The 25,349-nt window shown below is 31.4% G+C and overlaps 3 protein-coding genes across 6 annotated transcripts; 1 reads left to right on the top strand and 2 right to left on the bottom strand.

Moving 5' to 3' along the window:
- Positions 1-4,554: 4,554 nt before the first annotated feature.
- On the top strand, positions 4,555-5,399 carry LOC111019422 (cotton fiber protein). Its single transcript, XM_022295804.2, has one exon. The coding sequence runs from the start codon at positions 4,704-4,706 to the stop codon at positions 5,205-5,207; it is 504 nt and encodes a 167-aa protein (XP_022151496.1). The 5' UTR covers positions 4,555-4,703; the 3' UTR covers positions 5,208-5,399.
- Positions 5,400-5,830: 431 nt separating this feature from the next.
- Positions 5,831-12,982, bottom strand: LOC111018896 (CTP synthase family protein). Of its 4 annotated transcripts, XM_022295162.2 has the most exons (23): positions 12,749-12,980; positions 12,236-12,315; positions 12,048-12,134; positions 11,872-11,922; positions 11,629-11,746; positions 11,472-11,528; positions 11,266-11,330; positions 11,038-11,121; positions 10,633-10,683; positions 10,474-10,536; positions 10,208-10,254; positions 9,641-9,710; positions 9,501-9,563; positions 9,143-9,232; positions 9,018-9,056; positions 8,340-8,489; positions 8,180-8,257; positions 7,988-8,073; positions 7,645-7,693; positions 7,477-7,557; positions 7,218-7,311; positions 6,517-6,621; positions 5,831-6,222 (listed from the first exon to the last, which is right to left on the bottom strand). In XM_022295162.2, the coding sequence occupies exons 1-22, from the start codon at positions 12,864-12,866 to the stop codon at positions 6,557-6,559; spliced, it is 1,686 nt and encodes a 561-aa protein (XP_022150854.1). In that variant the 5' UTR covers positions 12,867-12,980; the 3' UTR covers positions 5,831-6,222; positions 6,517-6,556. The 4 variants fall into 4 exon arrangements, with proteins under 4 accessions (XP_022150854.1, XP_087973756.1, XP_087973755.1 ...); XM_088117630.1 differs by lacking the exon at positions 11,266-11,330 and having other exon boundaries at positions 11,633-11,746; positions 12,749-12,982; XM_088117629.1 differs by lacking the exon at positions 10,474-10,536 and having other exon boundaries at positions 12,749-12,981.
- A 7,131-nt stretch (positions 12,983-20,113) lies between these two features.
- UNE5 (thioredoxin family protein) lies at positions 20,114-24,194 on the bottom strand. Its single transcript, XM_022294257.2, has 11 exons — positions 23,972-24,194; positions 23,417-23,501; positions 23,035-23,132; positions 22,868-22,923; positions 22,248-22,365; positions 22,144-22,171; positions 21,969-22,060; positions 21,712-21,868; positions 21,514-21,638; positions 21,161-21,260; positions 20,114-20,407 (listed from the first exon to the last, which is right to left on the bottom strand). Exons 1-11 carry the CDS (start codon positions 24,121-24,123, stop codon positions 20,333-20,335), a joined length of 1,086 nt encoding a protein of 361 aa, XP_022149949.1. The 5' UTR covers positions 24,124-24,194; the 3' UTR covers positions 20,114-20,332.
- Positions 24,195-25,349: the final 1,155 nt, after the last annotated feature.

Here is a 25,349-nt window from a genome sequence, read left to right as displayed (position 1 = left end):
TTAGAAAAGTGTTAGAGCTGAATTTTAATCTGCCACGTGTCAACATGTTATAGGTAAGAAGACTCGGGCCATCATAATGGCATATTCGGAAGACTAAGTCCTTGAAGGTAGAGTAAATCACTCGAACCTCACTAAAGGTCGAGTCAAAGTTAAAGTTATTGGTCATCCAGGGCTTCCAAAAGGTCAAGCTGACCAATGAAGATCACATTAGCTCACCCTCACAAGGGCATATATTACATTGTTTTCTGGAGCCAACAATTGTTTCTCTGATAAGATGTCGTGATTTCTAAGACATCGAAAGCTTAATCTCTATCATTTATAAATCGAGAATTACGCGACACTTATCCTCAAATTGAGTATAGATCGGACCAAAGTTAAATTGAGCGTCAGAGCTGTTTACTCTTTCTGTGTAGGTTTTCTTCGTTCATCGACCTCCTTCAAGTCTGAAGTTTATCGACCTCCTTCAAGTCTGAAGTTTATAGAATTGAATCTTGATCAAACAAAAAGTAGTCCTGAGTTACTTCAAATCTGAGTTAAGGGAATTGAGCTGCTTATGAAATAAATTAACAAGGCATTTTATTTGTGGGTTTGTATGGGTTGTAGTCGAAAAGTTTAGATTTATAAATGTTGTATGAATCTAAATTATGCATGAGTTAATTTATTTTATAAACCTTGATTTGTCTAACCTAAATTTATGTATAACTTACTTTCTAGAATAAATTACTACTAATATGCCAAATGCATATATTCAAATTTCTAATTTAAAATTAATATAAACTCCATGCAAGATCCCTAACATTATAAAAACTATGGTTATAATGGTAGATAACCAAAATTTTGTCTTAGAAGTCTACATAAAAAATCAGCCTTCAAACTAGAAAACAATAATAATAGTCATGTGAAAGTGAAACAAATATTTTAATTAAAAAAACAAAAATATATATCTTTTGTAGAACTTGACATCATACACCTCTCATTCACACTAAAATTTCAACGGCTTCGCTTCCCAAAATATATCAATTAAATTAGAAAATGGTACATTCAAGATATAGAAAATTAAAGGTCAAATTTAATTAATTAACTTTTTATAAGGTTAATAATGAGTTAATTTATACTTCATTAATAACCCACCAAAACTATTAAGTTTCTCAATGGTTTTCTACCAACAAAACAACAACGCTTAGGTATGTTAAGGCAATACACTAGTATATTTTCATTGACCATGAGACCAACACCAAAGTTCGGTCTTTAAATTAAATCTTTTAATTGCTTGGAGAGGTAAATTTGGATTTAGCGGTCAATAGATATGAAGGGGAGGGCAAAGTATAGAATGGAACTAGATGGATGCTTGCATTAACGGTTATGGTGCCAAGAGAGAAAGTCGAGGCCACAATGGAACATGCATGAAGCGACCGATTTTTTCACGTCAACTAATTCATCCCTAACTATATGGTTTAGGTCAAATAATGGATCAACGATGGTAGCAACAATAGGTGAAAAGCATTCACATAGTAATTTAACTCGACCAATTAAGGCGTAAAATAACCTTAATATATATATATTTTTTATTTTATGTATTTTTAAATATAATACAAACTATGAAATTTTATATAAAAAATGGCATAAAAATTTAAAAATTAGAAAAGATAATTGACGATCTGAGTGGCAGCCAAGTCGCGTAAGGAAGCAACAAATCGGCTGTTTTTCTTTCGTTGACATGAAATGGTCAACTCTTCGATTTTATTTTAATTTTTATTTTTCTAGGGGAAAAAACCCTTCAAATTTTTTCTGCTCAAATTGGAATTTGAAGAAGAAAAAAACAAAAATATTTAAAAAGCAAACAGATTTGAAATGACAATTATTGAAGAACAGCTAACAAAGACACGGTTTTGTTGTACAACAAATCCACATGCCACATTTTTGTTTTTTACTTCTTTCAATTAAACAAAGATTTATGGGATAAATAAAATTACAAAGACCCTTAATTTCAGATTAGTTAGTCAAGTGAATCATGTGGTAGGACTCAATTTTCTCATGCATTTTGATATAATATCAGTTGATATAAATTTTTTATTTCAATTTAGACCAATTTCAAGATTTTCATATACTTGATATTCAAGTACTAGAAGTATTGTCCAAACAAGGTATAAAGAAAGGGTTAATTATTTTTGTTTTAACCTCAGCATAATTTTAGTATCACAATTAATCTTCTCCTCTTCAATTGTTAATATTCTACGAAAATAAATATATGGTGTATTTTGGCAAAGTAATTCTATTAAAAGTTTAATGTTAATTAAACGCCTAATTATCTTTTATTATTCGCAGATATTTGAATTTTATTTTTAAAAATATTTTTACAATGGTATAGCCTGGATATAAAGGAAACCCTTTTTAAAATCATTACTAATTGATTCTCACTCAAGTTACTATTTGTTTAGTATAATGTCAAGAAATGTTTATGGGTCTTCAAGCATTAATTTCCAACAAAATTAAAATAAAATCAAGAGTTGAATTGTCTTATTTGTTAATTAATAGCTAGTGTTGTGTAAGATAAAAACTATTCAAATTTCGTAAAATAATAAAGGATGGTTATGAAAATAAAATAAAGAAATGTTTTTGGAAAATAAAATAAAATCAAGAGTTGAATTGTCTTATTTGTTAATTAATAGCTAGTGCTGATAAATTACTTTTCCCTTCTTAAATGCTTCCAATTTAAGGTTGAAAGTTCATACTTAGAATAAATGGTTTCCTCTTTTTCAAGATTAATATTGCGTTCTTAAGGAAAAAAAAAAAAGAACTTAGCTTCAAAGAGAATGTTTGGATCCTAGGTGTTAAGTTTTTACACCAAATTGGTTTAAATCTTATTTTAGTCATTTATATTTTTGATATTTGTCTCTTTTCATTTAAGATAAAGGAGTAGAAACCACCACCAAAACAAAAAGAAACTAAACAGAAATGAGAGGGATACACCAAAAAAGATACTTCTCCTTCCTTTTTTCGAAGGAAAATGAGGATCCGAACAAAATGGATAAAACAAAAGAAGATCGTAGTAAATAATGGAAAGAAAAAACAAATGATAAATTACACTTTAAAATTAAGGGACGTTCTATCCGAATATAAAAAGATTGTTTCGTGAAGTGTGACCATTTTGGTCATTTTATTCATCTTTTTTTTCTCGACGAAAATTACAACACAACACTGCACCTCAATAATTTTTTAAACTATTATCAAAATTTTATATTCAATGATTTTTGTTGAAATTTGAAAACAAAGACACCCACTTTTGGAAATCAAAGAATTAAAAAATATATTTTGAAAGTATAGAGAAAGTTTCACATACAGATGTTGAAAATATTAAAACCAAAATAAAATTTTGAAGTATATATAGATTAAAATAAATAAAAACTTAAAATAAAGTTACCAAAATATTATTTAAACCTAAATTTACTAAATTAGTTTACTAATTCCCCAAATACTTCATAAACCGAATTTTTGTTTATATCAAAAAATAAATAAATTAATTAACCGAATTTTTGTACTACAAAAAAGGGAAAAAAAAGAATCTAAAGCTCAGCCTCACTTAAACTCCAAATAATTTACAGATTAAACACATATTTCTAAAATTAAAATAAAATAAAAAAAATAAGAAAAAACTTTTTTGTACAACATATTTCTAAAATTCATTCTCTACACAAGTTTTCTCATTTCTTTAGATTATTAATCGATGAACCCGACTCCAATCTTTTATTAAAATAATGATAATAATAAAATATTTTAGTCAAAATGAAAGAAGAAAGAAACATCAATTTCTTAATTAATTATTCTCTCAATCCCTCATCTTTCTTTTTTTATAAGCAGAAACGCTAAAAGCCAAAATATTTTCTGCTGCCAAACAGCCTGTGACCAAAAACTTCAAGCAACCCAAAGGCTCGTTTTGAAAGAAGAAAAATAAAATTAAAAAGACATATATATAAAAATAATAATAATAATAAGGTTAAACTACCAGTTTAATCTATAAACTAGTGACATACTTGCTTTTAATTTAGTCTTTATTGTTTAAAATTTTCAATTTGATCCATATAATTTGGTTAGATCTCTCAAAACTTCCTTAACATTCGTCAAATTGACAGTTTATCTTATTTGGCATATTGTATTTAAATACATTGAACGTTTTCTAAGGCTCTCTTCATTTACTCATTTACTCTTGACACGATTAATTAATATACATTTCATTTAATGAAGCCTACTCTTAAATGCTACTAATATGACTAATACTAAATGGGAGTAGCATAAAAAATTTTCAAGAGCTCATTCCACCATAGATCAGATAAGGTACTTATTACCATTTTAAAGTTTGATGGTTTGATCTTTATCCTTGCTCTATTGTTGGAAAAAAAAAATGATGGGAACAAAATCAAAATTAATAAAACCATAGGAATTAAAAATCAAATAAAAAATCACAGGAGTAAAATAGTAATTTAACATTATAATAATAATAATAATAAAGTATATAAAATATCCAGGTTGGTTTTTAGTTGTACCGCGTAGAGGCGTGTCGCCCCAGAAGACGCCACCGCCCGCCCACAATGCCCTCGACGCGTACAAAATTCCATACATATAAATACATCCCTTCACTTTCTTCTTTTTCCCAACTCCTCACCTCTCTCAAACTCTGCAACTAAAATTCAATCTTCTTCTTCAAAATGTCCAAGAAAAACAGTAATGTGGGTCGTAGGGCATGGAACCTTCTGCGTCTAGCAATCATCTGGGCCAGAAAAGGCGGAGTTTTCAAGCGGAGGTTTCTCATGGACTTCCGCCTTGTGCCCAAGTTCATCAAGAGTCTCGGCCACGAGGCCACGCCTCGTGGCCATCTGCATTATGGCGAGCATGAGCTCTCCTTTGACGAGACCTCGATTTTCAACGTCAAGATGCACCGCCCGGCCTCCTTGCGCTTCCACTTCCCCTGCATTACCGCCCCGCCTGTTGACTTCGAATATGAGTTTGATGGCGACGGTGATAGTGATGGCAACAGCGATGAAGTTTGTAGCTACGAGGAAGGGCGGAGGAGTTCGGGATACAGTGGGGACGAGGAGAAGGAGGAGGAAGATGGGATTGATCTGAGAGCTGAGAAGTTCATAGCTGAGTTCTATGAGCAAATGAAAATGCAAATACAGATTTCTTCTTCGCAATGTGTTCAGAATCTTTGAATAAAATAAGGGTTTTGGTGATGGATTTTTGGGAGTTGTTTTCAAATTACTTATACAAGACAATATGTTTTCTTTTCTTGAAGTTTTGTGTAAACTTTTTTTTTTATTTTTCGAAATTTGTTTGTAAATACCGGAAGCTTCCACCTGAGATGTACAATTTGCTTGAATAAAGAGAGATTTTGATTCGCACAATCCCTTCTCCTAACACAATATTTTGTAGGACATTTTGAGTTGATCTTTTAAGTTTAATCGCTCAATTTCGTTCTAACTTCTAAGCATGATCTTACTTTTATTCACAAACCATTAGCATTGCTTATTTCATTTTAGTCTCTCATCAAAGGATTTAATTTAAAGTACTAAGCATCCAATGACCAATTTCAAGCTAAAATCAATATTCTATAACTTTTGGGAACCAAAACAAAAATTAGACTTAAAACTCCCAAGATCAAAACCATATTTTGTGTTTTTCAAGTTAAACAAAAGCATGAACCTTCAATCATAGGAAATATAATAAGTATCTTATCCACTTAGATATGTTCGTGTTTTTTAGAAAAGATCACTAGGTCATCGTCATAGACTTGAATTGAATGAATTTAATCAATGCACAAAAATTAGAATGCAAATCAAGACAATACGATCTGCATAAAATGCACAAAAATACCAAACTTAAGCCGAGTTCTACTTGATATTTGGTTTAGGATACAATACTTTTCAGTTTTCCACACTCTGTCTCATCCATATTACACCTAAAATCAAGATTCCCAGTATGCTAGAGAACTAAATTGTATGGGGGGAAAATTCAAAACTTCACCACCTAGTTCAGCTTTCTGCCAACTCAGAGGATGTAAAAAGGCTATAATTGCAAAGAACACAATCTTCTGTATCCCACCACAATTACCCTTATAGTCTTTGACACGACAACCTTAAAACGTACAGCTACAGTATAAGTACCTCGTACTGGAGTTCCATCCTCATAGTACACATTTGGCCCAGCAAAAAGAATCAAGTTCCTTTTCTGCAAGATCATTTTGGATACATGGAAAGTCAAATATTTAAAAAGGGAATTAATCGCTTTAATATGAATCGCATATTCTCAAGCACAAGACACGTAAGTGTACCAAAGGGAGGGGGGAAATCTGATCATCATAATGGAGTAATGGGTCAAAAAAAATGCTTTTGCCGATTCAGATATAAACTAGACAGTTGATAACTTTTGATCATCCCCATCATAAATGGAGAAACCAATAGACACTGCTACCAAAGAAATAAACAGAAATTATAAATTTATATACAGATGAAGTTGGTTTACCTTGAAAGAATGTTGGAGAAACTAGTGAACCTTCAAAAAACTAGCTTCCATTTTGTTGCTTTTCAAGATATGTGTCTAACTGGCCGATCGCAGCCGCTATAAAACCTTCATAGTGTTACAAGTTAATATTAGATCATGATTTTAATAGCAAAGAGAAATAATATCTTGTACTATAAACAGAGATACTAGAGAAAAATAAGTAAATTTGTACAAGGAAGTCGATTACAATTCTATTCTATTCCCTAAAAGTAAAGGTCTCTAGTTCATGAGAATATTATTGCATGGTTTCAATATTTTCAAGTGATCCAATTTCTCTCTCACGAATGCATGAACTGCTTCTCAAATTCACCAACTGGCAAAATTAGCAAATTATCAGACATTCAAACCATATTCTAGAGCAAAGACCCATGGACTTGATAACTTAGAGATCAACAGAAGTATTATTCCTCATCCAGTCACTACCCTGAAATACCTACCTTCATATTCATTGGCCATCAAATTAAATCGCTCACATTGATAAATAATAACACTTAAGAGGTAAGGTAAGCATAAAGTATTGAAATGCTACAAGATTTGTCATTGCTGCTGTTAATGATAGTTCTTTTTCATTTTAATGGGAGACAAGATAAGAAGATTCACGAGATATTCTAATTAAGAGATGAAAGAAGCTGACAAAGAAGTAAGTTTAAAATAAATTTTACCTAGAAAGACAGGCGATGGCCTCCTGGGCCGTGATTTAAATTCTGGATGAAATTGTACACCCACATAGAAGGGATGACTTGGAAGCTCTAAAATCTGAAGAAATACGGAAAATTTCAAATATCAATACTCATTTGATTCAGAATAGGAATGAACTATATCACTTTATGACTTGATATTGCCGATGCAATTAACACCAATCTAATTTGGCACCTGAAGATGAGTGAAAACTAGCAAGTCTCACAAATGAGAGCAACCTACCTCCATTCTATTTCCAGTCTCATCCTTCCCAAAAAATTTCAGGCCAGCTTCTTCAAAAGTCCCGATAAACTCTGGGTTTACCTGCAATGTAATGATTTTTACTCATGCCAATCCTTCTTTTCTCTATTCAACACTTAAGATGCAGCCAGCTAATTTTTTAAAGTCTACCTCATATCTATGCCGATGCCGTTCATCCACATATTCTGGGTTATGATACCTGTCAATCAAGGAAAAAGTAAACTGAGCGGGATAAATGCTACAAATAAATATGCCAAGTGCAAAAGATATAAAATCTTTTTGAACTGAGTTGAATAGGAACCATAACTAAACCACCCTATTTGTTGCTGTTGGCTTGAAGAAGAGACAGGGTACTACCAAGTTAAATAGCTAACTGATCCTAGTCATACTCATACAGATACTTCCATAAAGTTTTTCCAACAAGTAATAACAGGGTGAACTGAACTCATCATTATGCACAAAAACATGGTAAAAGAAATAAGAAACCACGTACAGCTTTGAAGTAATGCAGTCAGCAGTCTGGAATATTGTTCTTCGAGATCCTAATCTCATAGTGCTTCCCATATGTGTCTTTGAACCCTACACATGAATCCGGAGGGAATCAAGTCCTAGTAGATTATACATTTTAGAAGTAAAAGTAACTTAGCAGTAAGCAACATGCAAATTGTCTTAAAGAAATTAGCACCTCGGGCATAAAAATAACGACTGGATTTGGTGTCTCATCATCAAACTCATTACTGTTTGCCCTTTCCCAACCCAAAACCTATGACAAAGCAAACATATGAAGGATGGGATAGCACCGACTGAAATTTAATGGGAAAAAAATTGGTTAAAAATATACTTACAGTTCTAGCAAATTCAATTACAGATATCTGCATTCCCAAGCAAATCCCAAGATATGGAACTTTGTTTTCTCTGGCATAATTTGCAGCCAATATCATGCCTTTTACACCCCGATCTCCAAATCCTCCGGGAACCAAGACACACGATGCTCCCTGAAAGAATAGATTATCAAGGGATATGAAAGGCTTAAAACCAAATGTCAAACAAATCCCTCCCCCTTCGTCCAGCTCTTAAATATACCAACATGAAGAATTTGGGACTTTTAATATTCCATTTTCAATAAATAACTAAATAAGTCAAACCAAATTCAAAACCAGAATTATTGAAAATCACATTATAAAAACACAAATTAACACAAATAAAGTGTCATAAAAAAGGAAGGGGATACCCCGTTTCAAACTTAACTTTACAAAGCAATTGCAGAGATATTTTTATAACCATTCCCTCAACTGAAAAGGCTACTTAAACAATTTGAACAACAAAAAAATTCCACCATCATCAACAAAGTTTTGACATGTATGCTAATAAAAGGCAGTATATGTGAGATTACGCAGGGAAAACCACTAAATATGTAAAACGTGATAATGATTTATAAGAAAGAACAATCAGTGTTGCTAAGTAAAAGAAGAAATATGGCATAACTTTTAAGCGCAATAAAAAAGGTTCCAGGAAAAGCCTACCCTCAGAGTCTCCCATGCAGCAGCATGTGCTTCCGGTGTCTACAAAAGAACAATACATTATTTAAATGATGGAATTCTGGACTAATGGAACACATTTTATGATGCCTTGTACACAAAAAAAATACCGATTTGGAACTTTCATCTTCAAGATCAGTAGCTGCAATCCAATCAATTGATGGCTTCAAAGAACAAGCAACGCATGCATGAAGAAGGGCCTGCAAAATTAATATAGATCCCAACAGTTTCATACAAAAGCCACAACATACAATGGTTTCTTACTATTTATAGCTAGAAATTAACAAAACTTCCTAACAAATTAAATAATACTCATTTTGCAGTTAAAATGAGCACAATTTAATAAATCCTTATATAATCTAAAGCAGGTAACAAAAAAAAATCTAATAAATTTTGAAATCTTGGACACAGGCTCACAGTTATGCATGTAGAAAAGTTGATTTCTTTATGAAAGTACTAGAATAGCACCTTCACAACAGAAAGGTATGAATCTGTCAAGCCAACATACTTCCCTACCATTGCAATTCTCACCTACAAAACCAAATTATTAATATCCCATAGTTCGCAAAAAACATGTATACATAAGTTGCCACTTCAGTTAAACTTACTGAATTCGTGAGATTATCATAAGTTGCAGCCATATTTGTCCAATCACGCAGATCAGGAGCCATATCATTGCTGGGACAGAACATAAAAGCTGTTAGCATGCATAATCAAGGTACACTTAGTTTAAGCTACTTAAAACATATGTTAAACAACTTTTATTTCAATACATCAAATATTTTCAATTAATTATCTGTTCTCCTAAACTAGTTAATACATATAATGTCTTTGAGGGGCAACATACACTAAGAATAAGTTTCTTATTTTTATAAATGGAGAGGTTCACAAAGAAAAGAACATCAAGTGAAGTGAGGCAGATTTTATAATAATAATAATAATAATAATAATAATAATAATATATAGGAAAGTATAATTATACCTTAAAATAGAATAACACACTTTATAGTTATTAGATATACAATTCAAACAGTAATCTATATGTCATAATGGGTAGATTTCAAAGCGACCAATTGAATTCTTAAGAAGAATAAACTCCTCAAGTTGATCTGTTCTCTCAAGTCTCAAGATGAAGCTGAAATGTCAGCTTTCCAAAAGAGATATATAGAAACTACCTGAGCAAGTTGAGTTGTTTAAGAATTGAATGATGAGCATTCTGGTTCTGCGACAAACACACACCCAAGAAACAGTAAGTGAAATTTCCAACGAAATGCAACATAGCCATACACAGACATAGACATACTATACATACACATAGGCATACATACATATATATATATACACGTACATATATATTGCCATGGATATGTGTCTGTACATGTGTGTGCCGTGTGTGCCATGTGTGCATGTGTGTCCGTCTATATGTATGTATAACACCTACCCTAAGCAAAAGTGGAATGTGCCAGATGTTTGGGACATCGTGGATGTTGAGAATATTACCAGTCTGAAAATAGCTCAACAAAGTTATGCGCATAAAATTAGTAATCAATCATGAAAACATTATTCCATCCAAAAATAAAAGTCTCAATTAATAACTTACTGGAACATGGCAAAACTGTGAAAGCTTCTCCTTCGTATTTTCCAGTATAGGCTACATACAATCCAAAAGAAAAACCTTACGATACCTTGAAATATCAAACCATTATAATGAATGTGAAGGACAAAATTTTAGTCATCATTTACTAAAAATTACAGTTCAAGTAGCGCATGGTCCAACAAATTGTCGATAAAATAACTACCAAATTTAACACAAGACCATAGTACATATAACCAAACCAGCATGTCCGTGCAATAGCAGTGCGGGAAAAAAATTAAAATGAACCACGGTGACCATTGACAACTCATACAATGATGCTAAAGGAAGAAAACAAAGTCATTATCAAATGAATGGTGTGGTGCATTTTGGAGCCTCTTATTATTTGTATTTGTTGGTAACAAAATGTACCTGAGCAGATCGACATGCCAGCAGATGTGGAGTTAAGCCTAAAGCTCTCAGTTCTCGAACACTGTGTTGTGTAGGCTTCGTTTTCTGTGTTTTAAGACAGATAGTGAGAACTACATTCATCATGGCCATGGGATGGAGAAAGAAAATTAATAACTAGCCTAGATATCTGAGCACAAAACAGAAACTTTATACAAACAATTTGTACATGATTAAAAGATAGATTATTACTTGCTCTCCAACAACTCCCAGCACTGGTATTAAGCTCACATGGATAAGGCAGAAGTTGTCTGGACCTAATAATCCAATTAAAAATTGAGATGATGAACAGCTATTGTTTCTAAGAGCTTGACCAACAACTATTGCCTTAAGAGCTATATATGGCTAGCCTGAAGTGCTTATCGAACGTACAGAAAAAGTATGCATTGTAATCTTACCAACTGAAAAGGACAGTTGTCGCAAAGCTTCAATGAACGGCATTGATTCAATGTCACCTTAAAAAGAGCACTCAAATTTTATTTCGTGGAGAAAAGAACATAAACAGTCAAAAATTTTAGCAGGGAAATGCTCTGACTAATGTAGTTGTTAGGTTACCTACAGTCCCTCCCAATTCTATCACACAAACATCAGCAGAGCCCACTTGGCCATCCACAGGAATGGTAGCTACTGACTCAATATGATTTTTAATGGCATCTGTGATGTGTGGAACCACCTGTATTCGGTGAAATTATAAAAATAATAACAATAAAAAATAAAAATTAGTCTGGAAAGGTCAATAGTGGCATCTGTGCGAGGAAAAGTAAAACTAGCAGCATAATGCTAAATAAGAAGCATCACCTGAACGGTCTTCCCAAGGTAATCGCCTCTTCGTTCCTTCTCAAGAACAGCCTGATAAAATTGAATAGATTGAATCAATTAGCAATACATAGAACTTCTCTACTTGACACCAATTAGCAAGCTATTGAACTCGTAATAGATAAATATGAACTTGAAACAAAAATCGTTTCAATAACCTGATATATTTTTCCCGTAGTAATATTATTCTCTCTTGTCAATGTTAAATCTAGGAAACGTTCGTAGTTTCCAAGGTCTAAATCAACCTGAAAAGAGAAAATAAATAGTAATTAATCCAATCCATTATACACCATACTCAAAATGGAAACACGCAGACTCATTTTTGTATGGCTGGAATGGAAGATACCTCACCGCCATCATCAAGAACGAAAACTTCCCCGTGTTCAAAGGGAGACATTGTACCAGCATCCATATTCAAGTACGGATCTGAAAATTCAAACGCAAGAAAGCATCAAGAATCATAGTTGAACCATAACCGCTTGTCCTGTCAATTATTAACTTAACCAGACATGCACACCGTCCCCAGACCACTGAGAAGCAATCGGACAAAAAAGAACAAACTACGCTTAGCAAGAAAGGGTAAAAGACTCGTCAATATAACTTAGAGAACACAAGCGTACGTCGATCTTCCAGAATGAGTACATTTCCAAGCAAAATGAACAGAAACGAACGAAGAATGCAGCAATACTGCTCCAAAACAAACAAACAAGCTCGCAAAGGAACCAAAAAGGAAAAACTCATAAAAGCAACATTACAGAGTTCCAGTAACAAAATGCGGGAGGAATCAAAGAACACAAGAACGCAGCATATGAAACAATGGTTGTACATTGAAAACAAGAAGCAAAAAGAAGAAGAGAACCGATTTTGATGGAGGTGACTCGCAGGCCACAGGCTTTGAGGACGAGGCCAATACTGCTGGCGGTGACGCCCTTGCCGAGGCCGCTGACGACGCCGCCGGTGACCAAGACGTACTTCATTGCGGCGAGAAATGGAGAGAAGGATTAAGAGTTGTTGGCGCCAACGTCAAGATTGAAGGAAGAAGAAGAAGAAGAAGGTGGGAGGTTCGGCTTTGTTTGGTACCAGCTTTTATACTAAACCTAGAAAAAGACCCAAGTAAAGGGGTTTTGACTCTGCACTCAACAACTCTCACACTCCAAAAACCTTTTTCACTGCGTTCCGTTTTACACGAAACAGAAAATCAGTTTTTTCCTTTCTTTTCTTTTCTTTTCTTTTCTTTCTTTCTTTTCTTTTTTCTTCTTCTTCTTCTCTGGTCGAAGCTAATCTCACCGTGAGCTTGAACTCGTAAGAAATCACAGACTTTTTATATTAAGCTCGTAGAAAGGTTTGAATTTAAATCTCTAAACCAGTATGATCAAAAGACTTCCAATCTTCATTTATTAAGCGGACTGTCGGTATTATAGTAATATATTAATTATTAATGTTTTTTTTCTTTTTTACTACCTTACCACGGTATGAAATATTCACGTTTAAATTAAAAATTATAATGACGATTACAAAAGTTTCAATTTAGTCTTCATTATTTAGACTTGGCTTCAATTTCATCCGTGTAATTTTAAATGTATCATTTGGTATTTATAATTTAGTTAAATTTCATAAGTCATTATTATATTGTATTTTATTCGCTTGAAAAACATACTTACTTTCATTTATTTTTTTTACTAACCCTAAACTTCAATCCACTCACTTAACATATTTATCCAAATAGAAATTCCTTGGCTGAAAACAAAAAAATAGTAATAGATAATGTAGAGTTTGACTAAATGATATGGACTACATTGAAACTAAATCCAAATAATAGAGATCGAATTCAAGCTAAGTTCAAATCGTATATGCTAAATTTGAAACTTTTAAAATCATATGAATCAAATTCAAACTGTACGATCAAATTTTAAAACAATAGTGTATAATAAATAAAGTAGGGTAAAAAGTTACGGGCAATGACAAGAAGAAAATCCATTATAATCATCTCGAACTTTTCTCACGTAAATTTCGAATGATTTTCTACCATAGGTTCTACCGGCCAGTACAAATAAGCTTAGCTATCAAACAAATCTTATAGCCACAAGTTATTTATATTATTTAACATAAACTAAAACATGGTAAAATGATTAAAATATGAACAACATTCTCTATATTCTCATTCTCATCATTGTAACATTATATTTAAAAAAAAATGATAGTGGTAAAAAAAGAGTCTTAATTTATGTAAACAACTAAAATGGAGAGTACAAAAGAATATTTCATTTTGAAATTTTTACAAACCATTTAAAAAAATGTTATTGAAATATTAACTAATCCTTCAAAAGGTTCAAGATCAATTTAGAGAATTCAAAACATCTCAGATAAACTTTAAAGAATTTAAAGGTGAGACACTGATGGACAGAGAAAAAAAATATATTAACTAATAGAACACTTTTTAAATTGATGTGTATTTGATTTTATAATACTTTTGGCCATGTTTTACTGATGATTTAGTTGGATGCTTTTCGTACCCAGTCAAAGTAAAATCTAGGTTAAAATATTACATTTTCGTCTCTATATTTTCTAACTTTAGTAATTAACTTTAATGACTGTACTTTCAGAATATTCGTTTGGTAGGTTGTAATTTTAAAAAGTGATTATTTTAGTCCCTTAATTTTATTTTTAATATCATTTTTTCTATCACAACACAACACTACACTCAATATTTTTCATAAATTGAACTATTATTTTATACTAAATAGTTTTCGTCATGTGTATAATTTATGTTTGAAGGACTAAAATGATCCTTTTCTAAAAGTAGAACGACTAAAATAAATATTTAAAACATACAATGACGAAATAAATCAAGACTAAAATGAATATTTTAAAAGTAGAAATATTAAAATGAACCAAAAGTATAGGCATATTATCGGTAACTCATAAAGAGGTATTGAAAAGAATAGTATAAAAAGATGACAGTGGATAAGTCCACTTTTTAAAAATCCGAAAATCAAAGTTATAATGGTTATTAAAAAGGTTATTTTGTTTTTTGTGGTTTTTTTTTTTTAAATTTTTTCTTTTGGTGGATGGGTGGGGGAATCGGATCTTATTTTAAAATGTTATAGTGGTAAAGTTGCAAAAGAACAAGCTTCCATGGGGAGGCTTTTAGAATTATAAGAAAAATCCACCAAGTTTGAAAAAGAAAGGCATTACTCCAAAGAGAATAAAATCTTTTAGCTTTCCTTTTTTTTTTCTTTTTTTCGGGTGAATATTTGTTAGCTGTGATGATGATAAATCATCAAATATTGGTTGGTAAATAATTACAGATTATTATTAAAAATTGAAAAAATAGTGTCTTTTTATCTTACTAGTCAGAAACACGTGCGAATTTCATAGTTTTATTTTAAAGTTTAAAAGTATAAAAATTAATTAAACAATTAAAAAGTTTACTACAATTTGACTTTTTTCTCTCAACGTTTTTATCTCACAACATGTTATTCTCCACTTATGCCGTTGTAGTAAATCCCATCACCCAAATTTAGTGATTAAAAAAATTGAGAAACATTGTTATTTAAAAATTTTTCATAAGTGAAATACACCAAGAAAGAATAAATAATTTAACACATATTCTTAAATTTTCACCATTTTTTTGTTCATAAAAATAACAATTTCTAAAAGAAATAAAATTTTATGTTGATTTCTTATTTGAGTCATTGAAAATAAAGTAAATATGTCACTTTTGGGTTTTTCTAATAAATTACTTATTGTATATAATAAATCTTCTATAAAAAGTAACAATTATTCACGTTGCATTATAATTAAAATAAAAATTAAAAATTGAAAGTTCAAACAATCTAACTAAAATAAGAAAAAAAATCAAGACATAAGGAAACATTCTAATGAAAAAAAAGAAAAACTCAAGTTTTGGCTGACAAAATATTAGAGAAATAATAAAAAAATAACAATTGTTTATATAACTGTAGGGGAAAGAGTTCCCAAACTTTTCAACTTTTCAACTTATTAATTATAATTATAAATAAGCCATAACTTTTTTTAATGTTTTTTTTTTCCGAAACATCAACTTTTTTTTAATTAATTTATAGAAATAAAACTTTACACATTTTAATTCTGTAAAATTTTATTATTAATTATAATTAAAAACAACTATAATTTTTTCAATTAATATTATAGAAACAAAGAGACAAAACTTGACCTACCCTATCTTAATTTTTAATATTATCACTCTTTATTTTTACTCAATAATTAATAGTTATTTTGATGATTCAATAATTAATGAAAAAATTAATTTGAGAAAAAAAATAATTGACAAAATAATATAGAGGGTGTGTATTAATTGGAGGAACCTAGATGAGGGAGACACATCAATAGAGACAATAGATGAGAGAAATATTTGTATTGAGAAATCAAAATTGTCCTAATAATAGTGAAATTTTTTTAAATAGAATGATAAAATTAACGTAAAAGTTATATTTTGTGCATTTTTCTTTTTTCTTAAAAGCACTTGATCACATTTTATATTACCAACCTATAATGTTCTTAATTTGCTATTTCTTTTCCTTAATTATTATCATTATATTATATTTTAAGTTTGTTAATTTTTTAACGCTAAATTCCTAAATTTGTTTATTTGCCCATGAAAAATAAAGGCAATAATGAGGAGAAGGAAACCCTAAAAAAAACTCTCTCCAGTTCAATTTGATAAAGTTGGTGGGGATAACAAATTTATTTTTTTGCTATAATTCTGTACAAATATTTCTGAGCATAACACATAAATCAAAAGTTTTACTTTCTAAAAATAAATAAATAAAAATAAAACTCATAATTATCTCAATTATCCAACCATGAGAACAATTTTTTCTATCATATTGACATCTCAACACAATGCAATCTACAATTTGTTTCGATTTGAACAATAATAAATTCCGAAAAAGCTAACTGTTACCATCGACTCATCCCACCTTGATGTGATTGAGGATTAATTTCTTTAGTACATCTCTCTTCACTATCAATTCTTTTCTCGATCATCCATATGTACATTGTAGTTGTCCTTGCCAAAGAAGGAAAATAATCGCCATACTTTCACACGAACTGGAAATATTTTCCTTCTGTTTCATCCACAACCTCTTGATTCTTTTGTTGTCATGAGAAAAGAGAGGACAAATATTTATATAGAAGAAGTATAGAAACAAAGGGAAGTATAGAGGAAGATGAAAGGATCCGGGAAGGACAATAGGTCGTATGTTTAAATTTATAATTATGTGCAATTAATTTACCCTTTCAACTTCCACACATCCATTTGTAACCGCAATCAACTATTATTAGCATATTAAACACGATCTTACTTGAAGTTAAAAAAAACATTAACTTCTTACCAAAAGTATCAAAGAAAATCAACTGAAAATAAAAGGGGCAAAATGGGGCATATCAAATAAACATTTATTCATAATAATTATAAGAAATTCAATAGTTGCATGTAAAATGACCAATTTGCCTCCAACTTAATATTAAAAAGTATAAGAAATGAAGGGTAAAAACGACAAAAAAAAGTTTCTCCAGATTGAAAGTTTAGGGTGCGTTTGGTTGGTAATTAGAGAACAAAGATTCAATTAAAATCAGAGTTGTATTCTTTGTTTTCAGTGTTTTCAGATATGTGTCTGGTAGTAGATTTGATAATTGAATCTCAATTTTAAAAATTGGTCAAGGCGTGTTTAGTAGTATATTTGTAAACTAGTAATTACACACTAAATATTTAGTTTAATCTAAAGTTATATTAATTAATTGATTAACATTTTTTATAAATTTTGTATAATTATTATTTACAACGTTATATAATTTAGAATACATTAGATTTTACATGTTTTAATTTTAACATTCATAAAATGAGTTTATAATATGAAATAATATATTTATCAAAGTTTTATCTTTTTTGATGTGATTCTCCAATCTTAAAAATTTTAAGTTATGAATCTGAAAACACTGATAACATAAAAAAAGTCGTTTTTGGAATTTCTATGTTTGGATCACAGAAATTCGAAAACGGTTTTCAAAAACAAAATTTCCGAATCCTGCCAAATGCATATTCACTGAATCAGCTGAAAACAAAAAATAGAATCCGAGTTTCCAACCAAACGAGGTCTTAGAAGACTTACTAGATATAATATAAAGTTTATGATCCTAGCAGTTAATTAGAATTAAACTAAACTCTCTTATTGGTCTGGGGTTTGTTTTTCTTCGAACGATAATTTTCATGAGTTCTGAAAAGTACTGTAATTAAGTAATAGTAACGTAATTAAAATACTATTTTGGTCCATGTACTTTCAGTTTTGGTTCATTTTAGTTATCGTACTTTCAACGTTGAGTCATTGTACTTTTAAAATGTTTGTATTTTGTCAAATGAGTTTTAAAAAGTGATCATTTTTTGTCTCACAATTTAACATGACATTATATTCAATATATTTCTCGAAATATAACTATTACTTATATTATAGGATTTATATGTTATCTATATAATTTGTGTTAAAATTTTACAAGTAAAATGGACGATATTTTAAAAATACAGATACTAAAAAAGTATAGAAACCGAAATAATATTTCGGATAAGTAACTTTTGAGATGTTAAACTACCTTGTCAAACATTACATGTTTTACGTCTCCTTATAAAGGTTCCTTATGCGTTTGGTGACTTTGTAATATACCCACCAAATATCAAAATTGTCTCTCACTCATCCCAAAATCTCTATTCTATTACGTTTTACTGTTTAAAAAATGTTGATTGAAAATGACACATTCTGTTTCTACTAATATTATATCCTTTTTTCTTATATGATCCATAAAATCCATGGTTGATCGGATTAATTTGTACCTACTTCGAAACAATTACTTAATCCTACTGTATTTAGTTATCAATATAACATGTCGGAATAATTTTGAACTCATTTCCTCCAGTATTATTTTTTAAATTATATAAAAGAACCATTTTCGAAATTATATACAAAATTCCGATTCATTGTTTCCATTCCATTGTCTCAAAATTTTCATCTTTTTTTTTTTTTTTTGGTAGATAAAAGGGGGAGAAACTTTTGATTTCCTTTGTTGCCTCTTTAATATGTATTATTTTAATAAACAATAATTAAGGTTATGAATTGGTTTAGTTTTAAATATTTTAACATTAGTTTATCAATTTAGGAGGGTAATGCAGGGTAGGATAAGATAAGCTATTGGATTGAAAGTTAATTTAATCAAGGAAAAACCCATTACCCCCCTCAAAAAGTATGAAATGAAATTGTTGTTAAGATACTTTTGAATTTTTTTTTTTTTGTTATTGATTTATTTTTAGAGAGTGGAGTGATTCTTCTAAACTATTTTTACAAAATTTATGAAAAAACAAAAGGCCCTTTCAAGCATGGCCAATAGATTTTTGCCCAATAATTAAAAATTGGTTTTCTATGCTTCAGTTATGAGTGAATTACGCCTTCCTCAAAATATTATCTTTCTTCTTATTGGTCTATTATTCTCTCTCCCATTGGCGGTGTATTTTCAAGATAAAAACCACCAATTATCTTCACTGTAAGAGAAAGCGAACCAATTATTTTCACCATAATCAGTAGAAATCTGCTGGTTACTCATTCTTTTTTCACCCTAATTAGCAGCATTTGAGCTTCAAAAAAGTTCTGTCATTTCGCATGAACAACATTAGCAGCATAGTTCAAAAGTTCTGTTATTCAAAAAAAAAAAAAAAAAGCAAAATTTTAATTCTCGAAACTATGGGAAAAATTCAAAATTTATCCTAAAGTATTATTAACATGTATCAATATTTATTTTAAAATTTTAACAAACTCAGGCTTAACTTGTAGCAAACACAAAGTATAATACAGGATCGATAATCAAACAAATTAGCAATAAATTAAGAACATTATACATTTACATTCGTTCAACGGATATGATAACAAACAAACAAAAAAAAAAAAAAAGAAGAAACGTAAAGTCAAAGAGTGCTTTTGGGATTGGGAAGAAGGAAACCTCCAAAATTCTCATAATTGTGATTTTTTTCATTATTTTACCAATTTCTAATGTTCTTTTTTCAGATTAGAAGAATAATAAAATTTTTAATTTTGGGGCTTAATTTAGTAAATTGATACACGTGGACAAATTCAACTCCTACACAATCCAGGAAATAACGTTGCACGTGGACAAAAACTAGCATAAGAAAAAGGGACAGAAATGAAGCAGAAAACTAATAATTAGATTCAGAGGCCAAAAAAAGCTACAAAATGTATTGTGCCATGTGAGAGTTCCTTTGTAACTAAATGTAAAACTTGAGCGATGGGTGCTGAGAAGAACAAATACCAGAAAATGGTGAAACATCATCATATACCTAGCCCTATCCATAAATGGAACACGAAAAAAAGTTTGGCCATCAACCATCACCAATATAGCCAAACTAGGAAGATTGAACAAAACGTGACAGAATGTTTTTCTTCAAACCGAACTCGTCTGCTTTCGCTGGGCTTATCGACTGCATCCAATGGAGAAACGACACAAGCAAATTGTCAGCTTTCACTTCAATATCTTAAAACATGTTCAAAGAACTAATGCATCTTGATGATACAGTCCAGAGTTTAGATGTGCACAATTGATATGAATTATTTAAATCTATTATGTACCCTTTGGTAAACAATACAAGGTTACTCTATTGTTTTCTTTCTCTAAAGAGAGTGTCATAAAAATCTGTGCGCACGAGTGAAATGCATTGTTTGGTTCCCATTCAGGAAAATTAACCGAGGAGTTATTCTTAAACTAGAATTGCCAAAAACATACATCCTATGAAGCACGGATACAAACACTCAGACACACAGATCCGATGCGCTAGAACACAGACACAACAATGACACGTTTATTAAAATATACATGTTTTCAAATATATATCAGGAAGAAAATTTAACGTTAATAAGCTTATGCATTTACATGCTCAAAATAAATAAGGAATTTTGATGAATTTCGGTCTCAAAATTTATTATTTTATCCTTTATTACTATTTATGTTTATTTATAGTACTTAACAACTGTTCAAACATGCTAATCACGACACTTCATCCAAACTGAAGTGTCCGTAAATACACCTCTCCACCCCAGTTATGCTCATGTACGGAGCTATATACAAGTATAACGCGACACCAGAGCTTTAAAAATAGGAACTACAAACACAATTTCAAATAAAAATCATAAAAGATATATATATATATATAGGGAGAGGGTAAGAGTTAGACTACCTTCTCGAGCATCCGCTCAATTCTCTCCATCTCAGACTTGGCATAATCACCACCTTTCTCCATACATTTTTTGGCAGATTTCAAGTATATCTTTCCGTAACTGCAGAAGAGTAATCAACAGTTATTATAATAAAGTCTACATAGTCCTGTATCCAATTCCTGGATATGTGATTACTATTGATAATAACGTCTATATAATCCCGTATTCAATTCCTAGATACGCATAAATATAATCTTTTTTGTAAGATAATACAATATGCGGCAGACCATAAACCATTTCTCTTTTTGAATCATTGTAGATGTCACTGTTCACGAGAAATTGAATGACAAAATCAAACAAAAAAATGGTATACCTTGCAGCAGATCCACTGAGCTTTCCAACTTCCTCTTCCATCTTGGCAAAAATATCCTTTTTCTCTTCATTGCCAGCAGCTACAAACTCTTTCACCAGCGATTCCAAACTTGCAACTATACCAGCCTACAAAAAGAATCACATATTTGAGTAAACCATAAAAGAAGAACATAAAATTTAAACATTGTCGGTTGCTAACATTTACTGTAAGGTGTCCTTTTGCATCACGATTGGTCCCAGCTTTTTCATTAATGAAATTAACAAAGTCATCAACATCTCTGCCACCCTCGTAGTCTTCACCATCTTTGTTGCCTTTTGGGAAGAATTTCAAAGTAGGGAAACCACTTATGCCATACCTGTATATAGGAAACTGACCTTTAACATCGACTTGGAGAAAATAAAACATTAATAGACAAAAACCATGGTATAATTAACATTCATGTAATGTGAACTTACTTTTCAGCTAGATCCTTGTATTTGTCAGCATCTAAGTTAGCAATTACTACTTTTTCTTCCAATTTAAATGCTGTAGCCACCTTTTCATATATCTGTAGAGGTATAGTAAAATACGATATTAACCTTTTTATTCATCATAATTTGCCAACAAAAGTATAAGAAGAAAACTGCTTACAGGAGCAAGGTTCTTGCAGTGACCACACCTGAAATTGAGAGTTGATAAGATACTCTGAAATCATAATAAAATAATAAGAAAAAAGGTCAACGAAAATTATATACCAGGGTGCATAAAACTCAACCAGCACATCCTTGCTTGCATCTAGAACAATCTCGTTGAAATTATCAGGTGAAAGCACAACTACACTGGATGGAGTTGAAGCTATCTTCACATTGGTTCCTGGAAGAACAGTAATTGATTAATATAGCAAATCCCAAAGGCCATTAGTTATACCATTAAAACTTAAAAGTACCCTATAAGAAGAGGGGAATTCCCTATATACGGTTTCCTACACCTTTGATTGACTATGATAGTACAAAAAATTAAACCTAGAAACAAATTCATTGAGAAAAATACTATTTGGCATCTGAATAACTTTATGGCAAGTAAGAAGACCCATTCTTTTTGGATAGGTTTGGAAAAAGAGACATAAAGGGCATGACCATTATTCGAGTACAAAATACTATTAAGGTGCATCGTGCATGCTTATGAGCTCTGTGGTTCATATGTAAATCCTGGCACCCTCCAGACCAACACAACAAAGAGTGAAATCCAAGGAAAATGAGCTAACAGTGTCGATAGGGAGAACATTGTCAAATTCAGACCAACCAAATTGTGGATGAAAAAGAATATAATAAAATAGCTCGTTAACATAGGATGCTTCACAAGAATGAACAACTACCTCCTTCGCTATTCACAAACTCGGCAAGGGCTTCTGCTGAACGTTGACCTTCATACCTAAATGAAAGATTGCAAAGTCAAGTTTCAATGAAATAAACCAGTTTTCTGCTAAAAATATAATCTCATGTAATAACATCCTCAGTATTATTTATCAAATAGCTTTCTTACTTTTTTGGTTCAAGTGATCCCTTGGGAAACCATTGAATTGTTGGATATCCAGAGACCCCATATTTGCTACATATGCTCTTGTGCTCATCGCAGTCAACCTGCCCAATATGGTGAAGAATTATCATATTAGCTTTCCATCACAAGCCATGAAAGGGTATCCGAGTAACAAAGGGAAAAAATAGTTCAAAAGCATTTGAAAAACTGGCGGCAGTTTAAGGGAGTATAAATGCTCGCGAAGATGCATTCTTCTTTCCTGTGTGTGCTGGGGATGCGAAGATATTATCCACAGAATATCATTGAAAAAATGAAGAGTACGGAGATATTGTATATAATCTAACGAATACTTAAAAAATAGATATAGAACAATCGGTGAAGAACTGACCTTTCCGATTAAAACAGATTTAGCTTTCTTAAAGCTGCTCCCAAGCTTTTCATATTCCGGCGCAAGCTTCTTACAATGCCCGCACCTATAACCATAACAGGGTAAAGCTTTCATCATTCATATGATCGGGGAAAAGAACTACGATAAATTGGAAACAACCCTCGATGACTACCGATAAATCCCCAAGCACGATAAATACTTTAACATCGCAATTGGGAATCAATCACTACTTTTCTCTTGTCAGTAAGAACTATCACATAAGTGAGCTTCAATAATTGGCGAATCAATACTCGACATAGCATACAGATCCGTCCCACGGCCATCATAAATAATTAAAACAAAAATGACCGACGCGACATAGGAAGAACCCCTGAATAGATATCTAAAAATATTCCCAACAAAAGAAAAGAATTCCGCCATTGATCGTTAACGGATTCCTCTTTATATTCTCTTCCAGCATAAACATACAGATCTACAAGCAAGCGATCAGAAATAACACTATGAACTCCATAACTGAGAATCAAGGATCAGAATGCGAAGTCGACAGATTTTTACCAGGGAGCGTAGAACTCGACTAGAGCTCCTCTATCTTGGCCGACCTCTTTCTCGAAGTTACTCTCTGTCAACACAACTACGTCGTCGGCCACTGCCGATGACAGAATCAAGGCCAATACGGCGAAGGCGAACCAGATCTGATGTTTCGCCATTTTTCGAATTCTCTGAGTTTTCGTGGGAAAAGTTGGGAATTAGATGTTGTAAATATCGGGAAATCGGTAGCTGGTAAAGTTTGACTCGGATAATTGTAGTCTGCAGAACTCGTCAGTTCCTCACCGTACGATGTACTAATGGACCGTCGTTTCGATCTGGTGGCATGATCTGATTGGACGGTTTCTAGGGTTCACGATTCTGATTGTGGGGATTCCCTCACTCAATTTTCTCCCAAAGTATTGACGTGTTTCCTTGACGTGGCTGACTGTGAGAGGCGGAAGTACGTTGAGATCCAGGTGTGGCTTTTCTAAATTTTCTATTTTTTTAATACAAAGGACTTGGGCTTGGGCTTGGAATCTGGCCTCGTGGACCTGAGACCCGTTTTTATTTATGGGCTGAGCTCAATTTTTAACTGGGCTGTCAAAGCCCTATGGCTATTGCTTGGTGCTCTGCGTTTTATATTATCGATTAAATTACCCTTTTGGCCCCTTCGTAATTTCATTTTCTTTTTTTTATGATTTTAGTTCCATATTTTTCTAATGTTTTTAAGTTGATTAATTATGACAATTTTCTCACATATCGCATTTTATAAGAAAAAAATATTTCATCCATCTTAAACATTTATTTATAGCACCAATTTTAAACATATTAAACTATAGAGACCTGGGAACAATACTTTATCTATATATTGATCAATGAGAGTTACTAAGTTTATGATATATGATGTATTGCATTTATATTGATCTATTCCTACTGCATTGATAGATAAACGAATCATTTGAGTCAATAAACACAATAAATATATATATATATATATATATATATATATATAATGCAGTTGAAGTTCATATCGACGGATATATATATGTGGGTTATTAAAATGAGAATTAAGGCCTCAATAACAAATTAATTTTTAGTTTTATGCTTTTAAGATTTAAGTTTGTTCAGTATTTTTTCGGCTTTCTTCGTAACACAAGAATTCTCAGCGAAAATTAAAAAACAAAAACAAGTTTTTTGAAGCTACTTTTTTTTGTTTGTTGAGGAAAAACTTGCTTAGAGTTTGAAACGTTTAAAAAATGACGGAAGGAAATAGGTGAAACCTGAAAAGAAAAACTAAAAATAAAATGCTTTTAGGCCAAAATAGTAATTTAACATATATATTAGTTATTTAAGAAATATTATTCAGTCCACAGGCCCTGGAAAAAGCGATGTCCCGCGTGGCAGA

Source organism: Momordica charantia (assembly GCF_013281855.1).
Source record: "Momordica charantia cultivar OHB3-1 chromosome 9 unlocalized genomic scaffold, Mcharantia_2.0 BLBB01000009.1, whole genome shotgun sequence".
NCBI classification, from domain to species: Eukaryota; Viridiplantae; Streptophyta; class Magnoliopsida; order Cucurbitales; family Cucurbitaceae; genus Momordica; species Momordica charantia.
This window is presented reverse-complemented; position numbering and strand designations above follow the sequence as displayed.

Bases quoted from the DNA above. Each gene is read 5' to 3' on its own strand.
- LOC111019422 (XM_022295804.2), top strand. From the start codon at position 4,704: ATGTCCAAGAAAAACAGTAATGTGGGTCGTAGGGCATGGAACCTTCTG.
- LOC111018896 (XM_022295162.2), bottom strand. From the start codon at position 12,866: ATGAAGTACGTCTTGGTCACCGGCGGCGTCGTCAGCGGCCTCGGCAAG. The intron at 11,529-11,628 runs GTAACCTAACAA...GCTCTTTTTAAG, and splicing joins AGAATTGGGAGGGACTGTAG to GTGACATTGAATCAATGCCG. The intron at 9,233-9,500 runs GTGCTATTCTAG...TTAATTTTGCAG, and splicing joins CATACCTTTCTGTTGTGAAG to GCCCTTCTTCATGCATGCGT.
- UNE5 (XM_022294257.2), bottom strand. From the start codon at position 24,123: ATGGCGAAACATCAGATCTGGTTCGCCTTCGCCGTATTGGCCTTGATT. The intron at 22,366-22,867 runs GTAGTTGTTCAT...CTGTTCTTCCAG, and splicing joins GTTTGTGAATAGCGAAGGAG to GAACCAATGTGAAGATAGCT. The intron at 21,639-21,711 runs GTTAGCAACCGA...TTCTTTTTGTAG, and splicing joins AAGGACACCTTACAGTAAAT to GCTGGTATAGTTGCAAGTTT.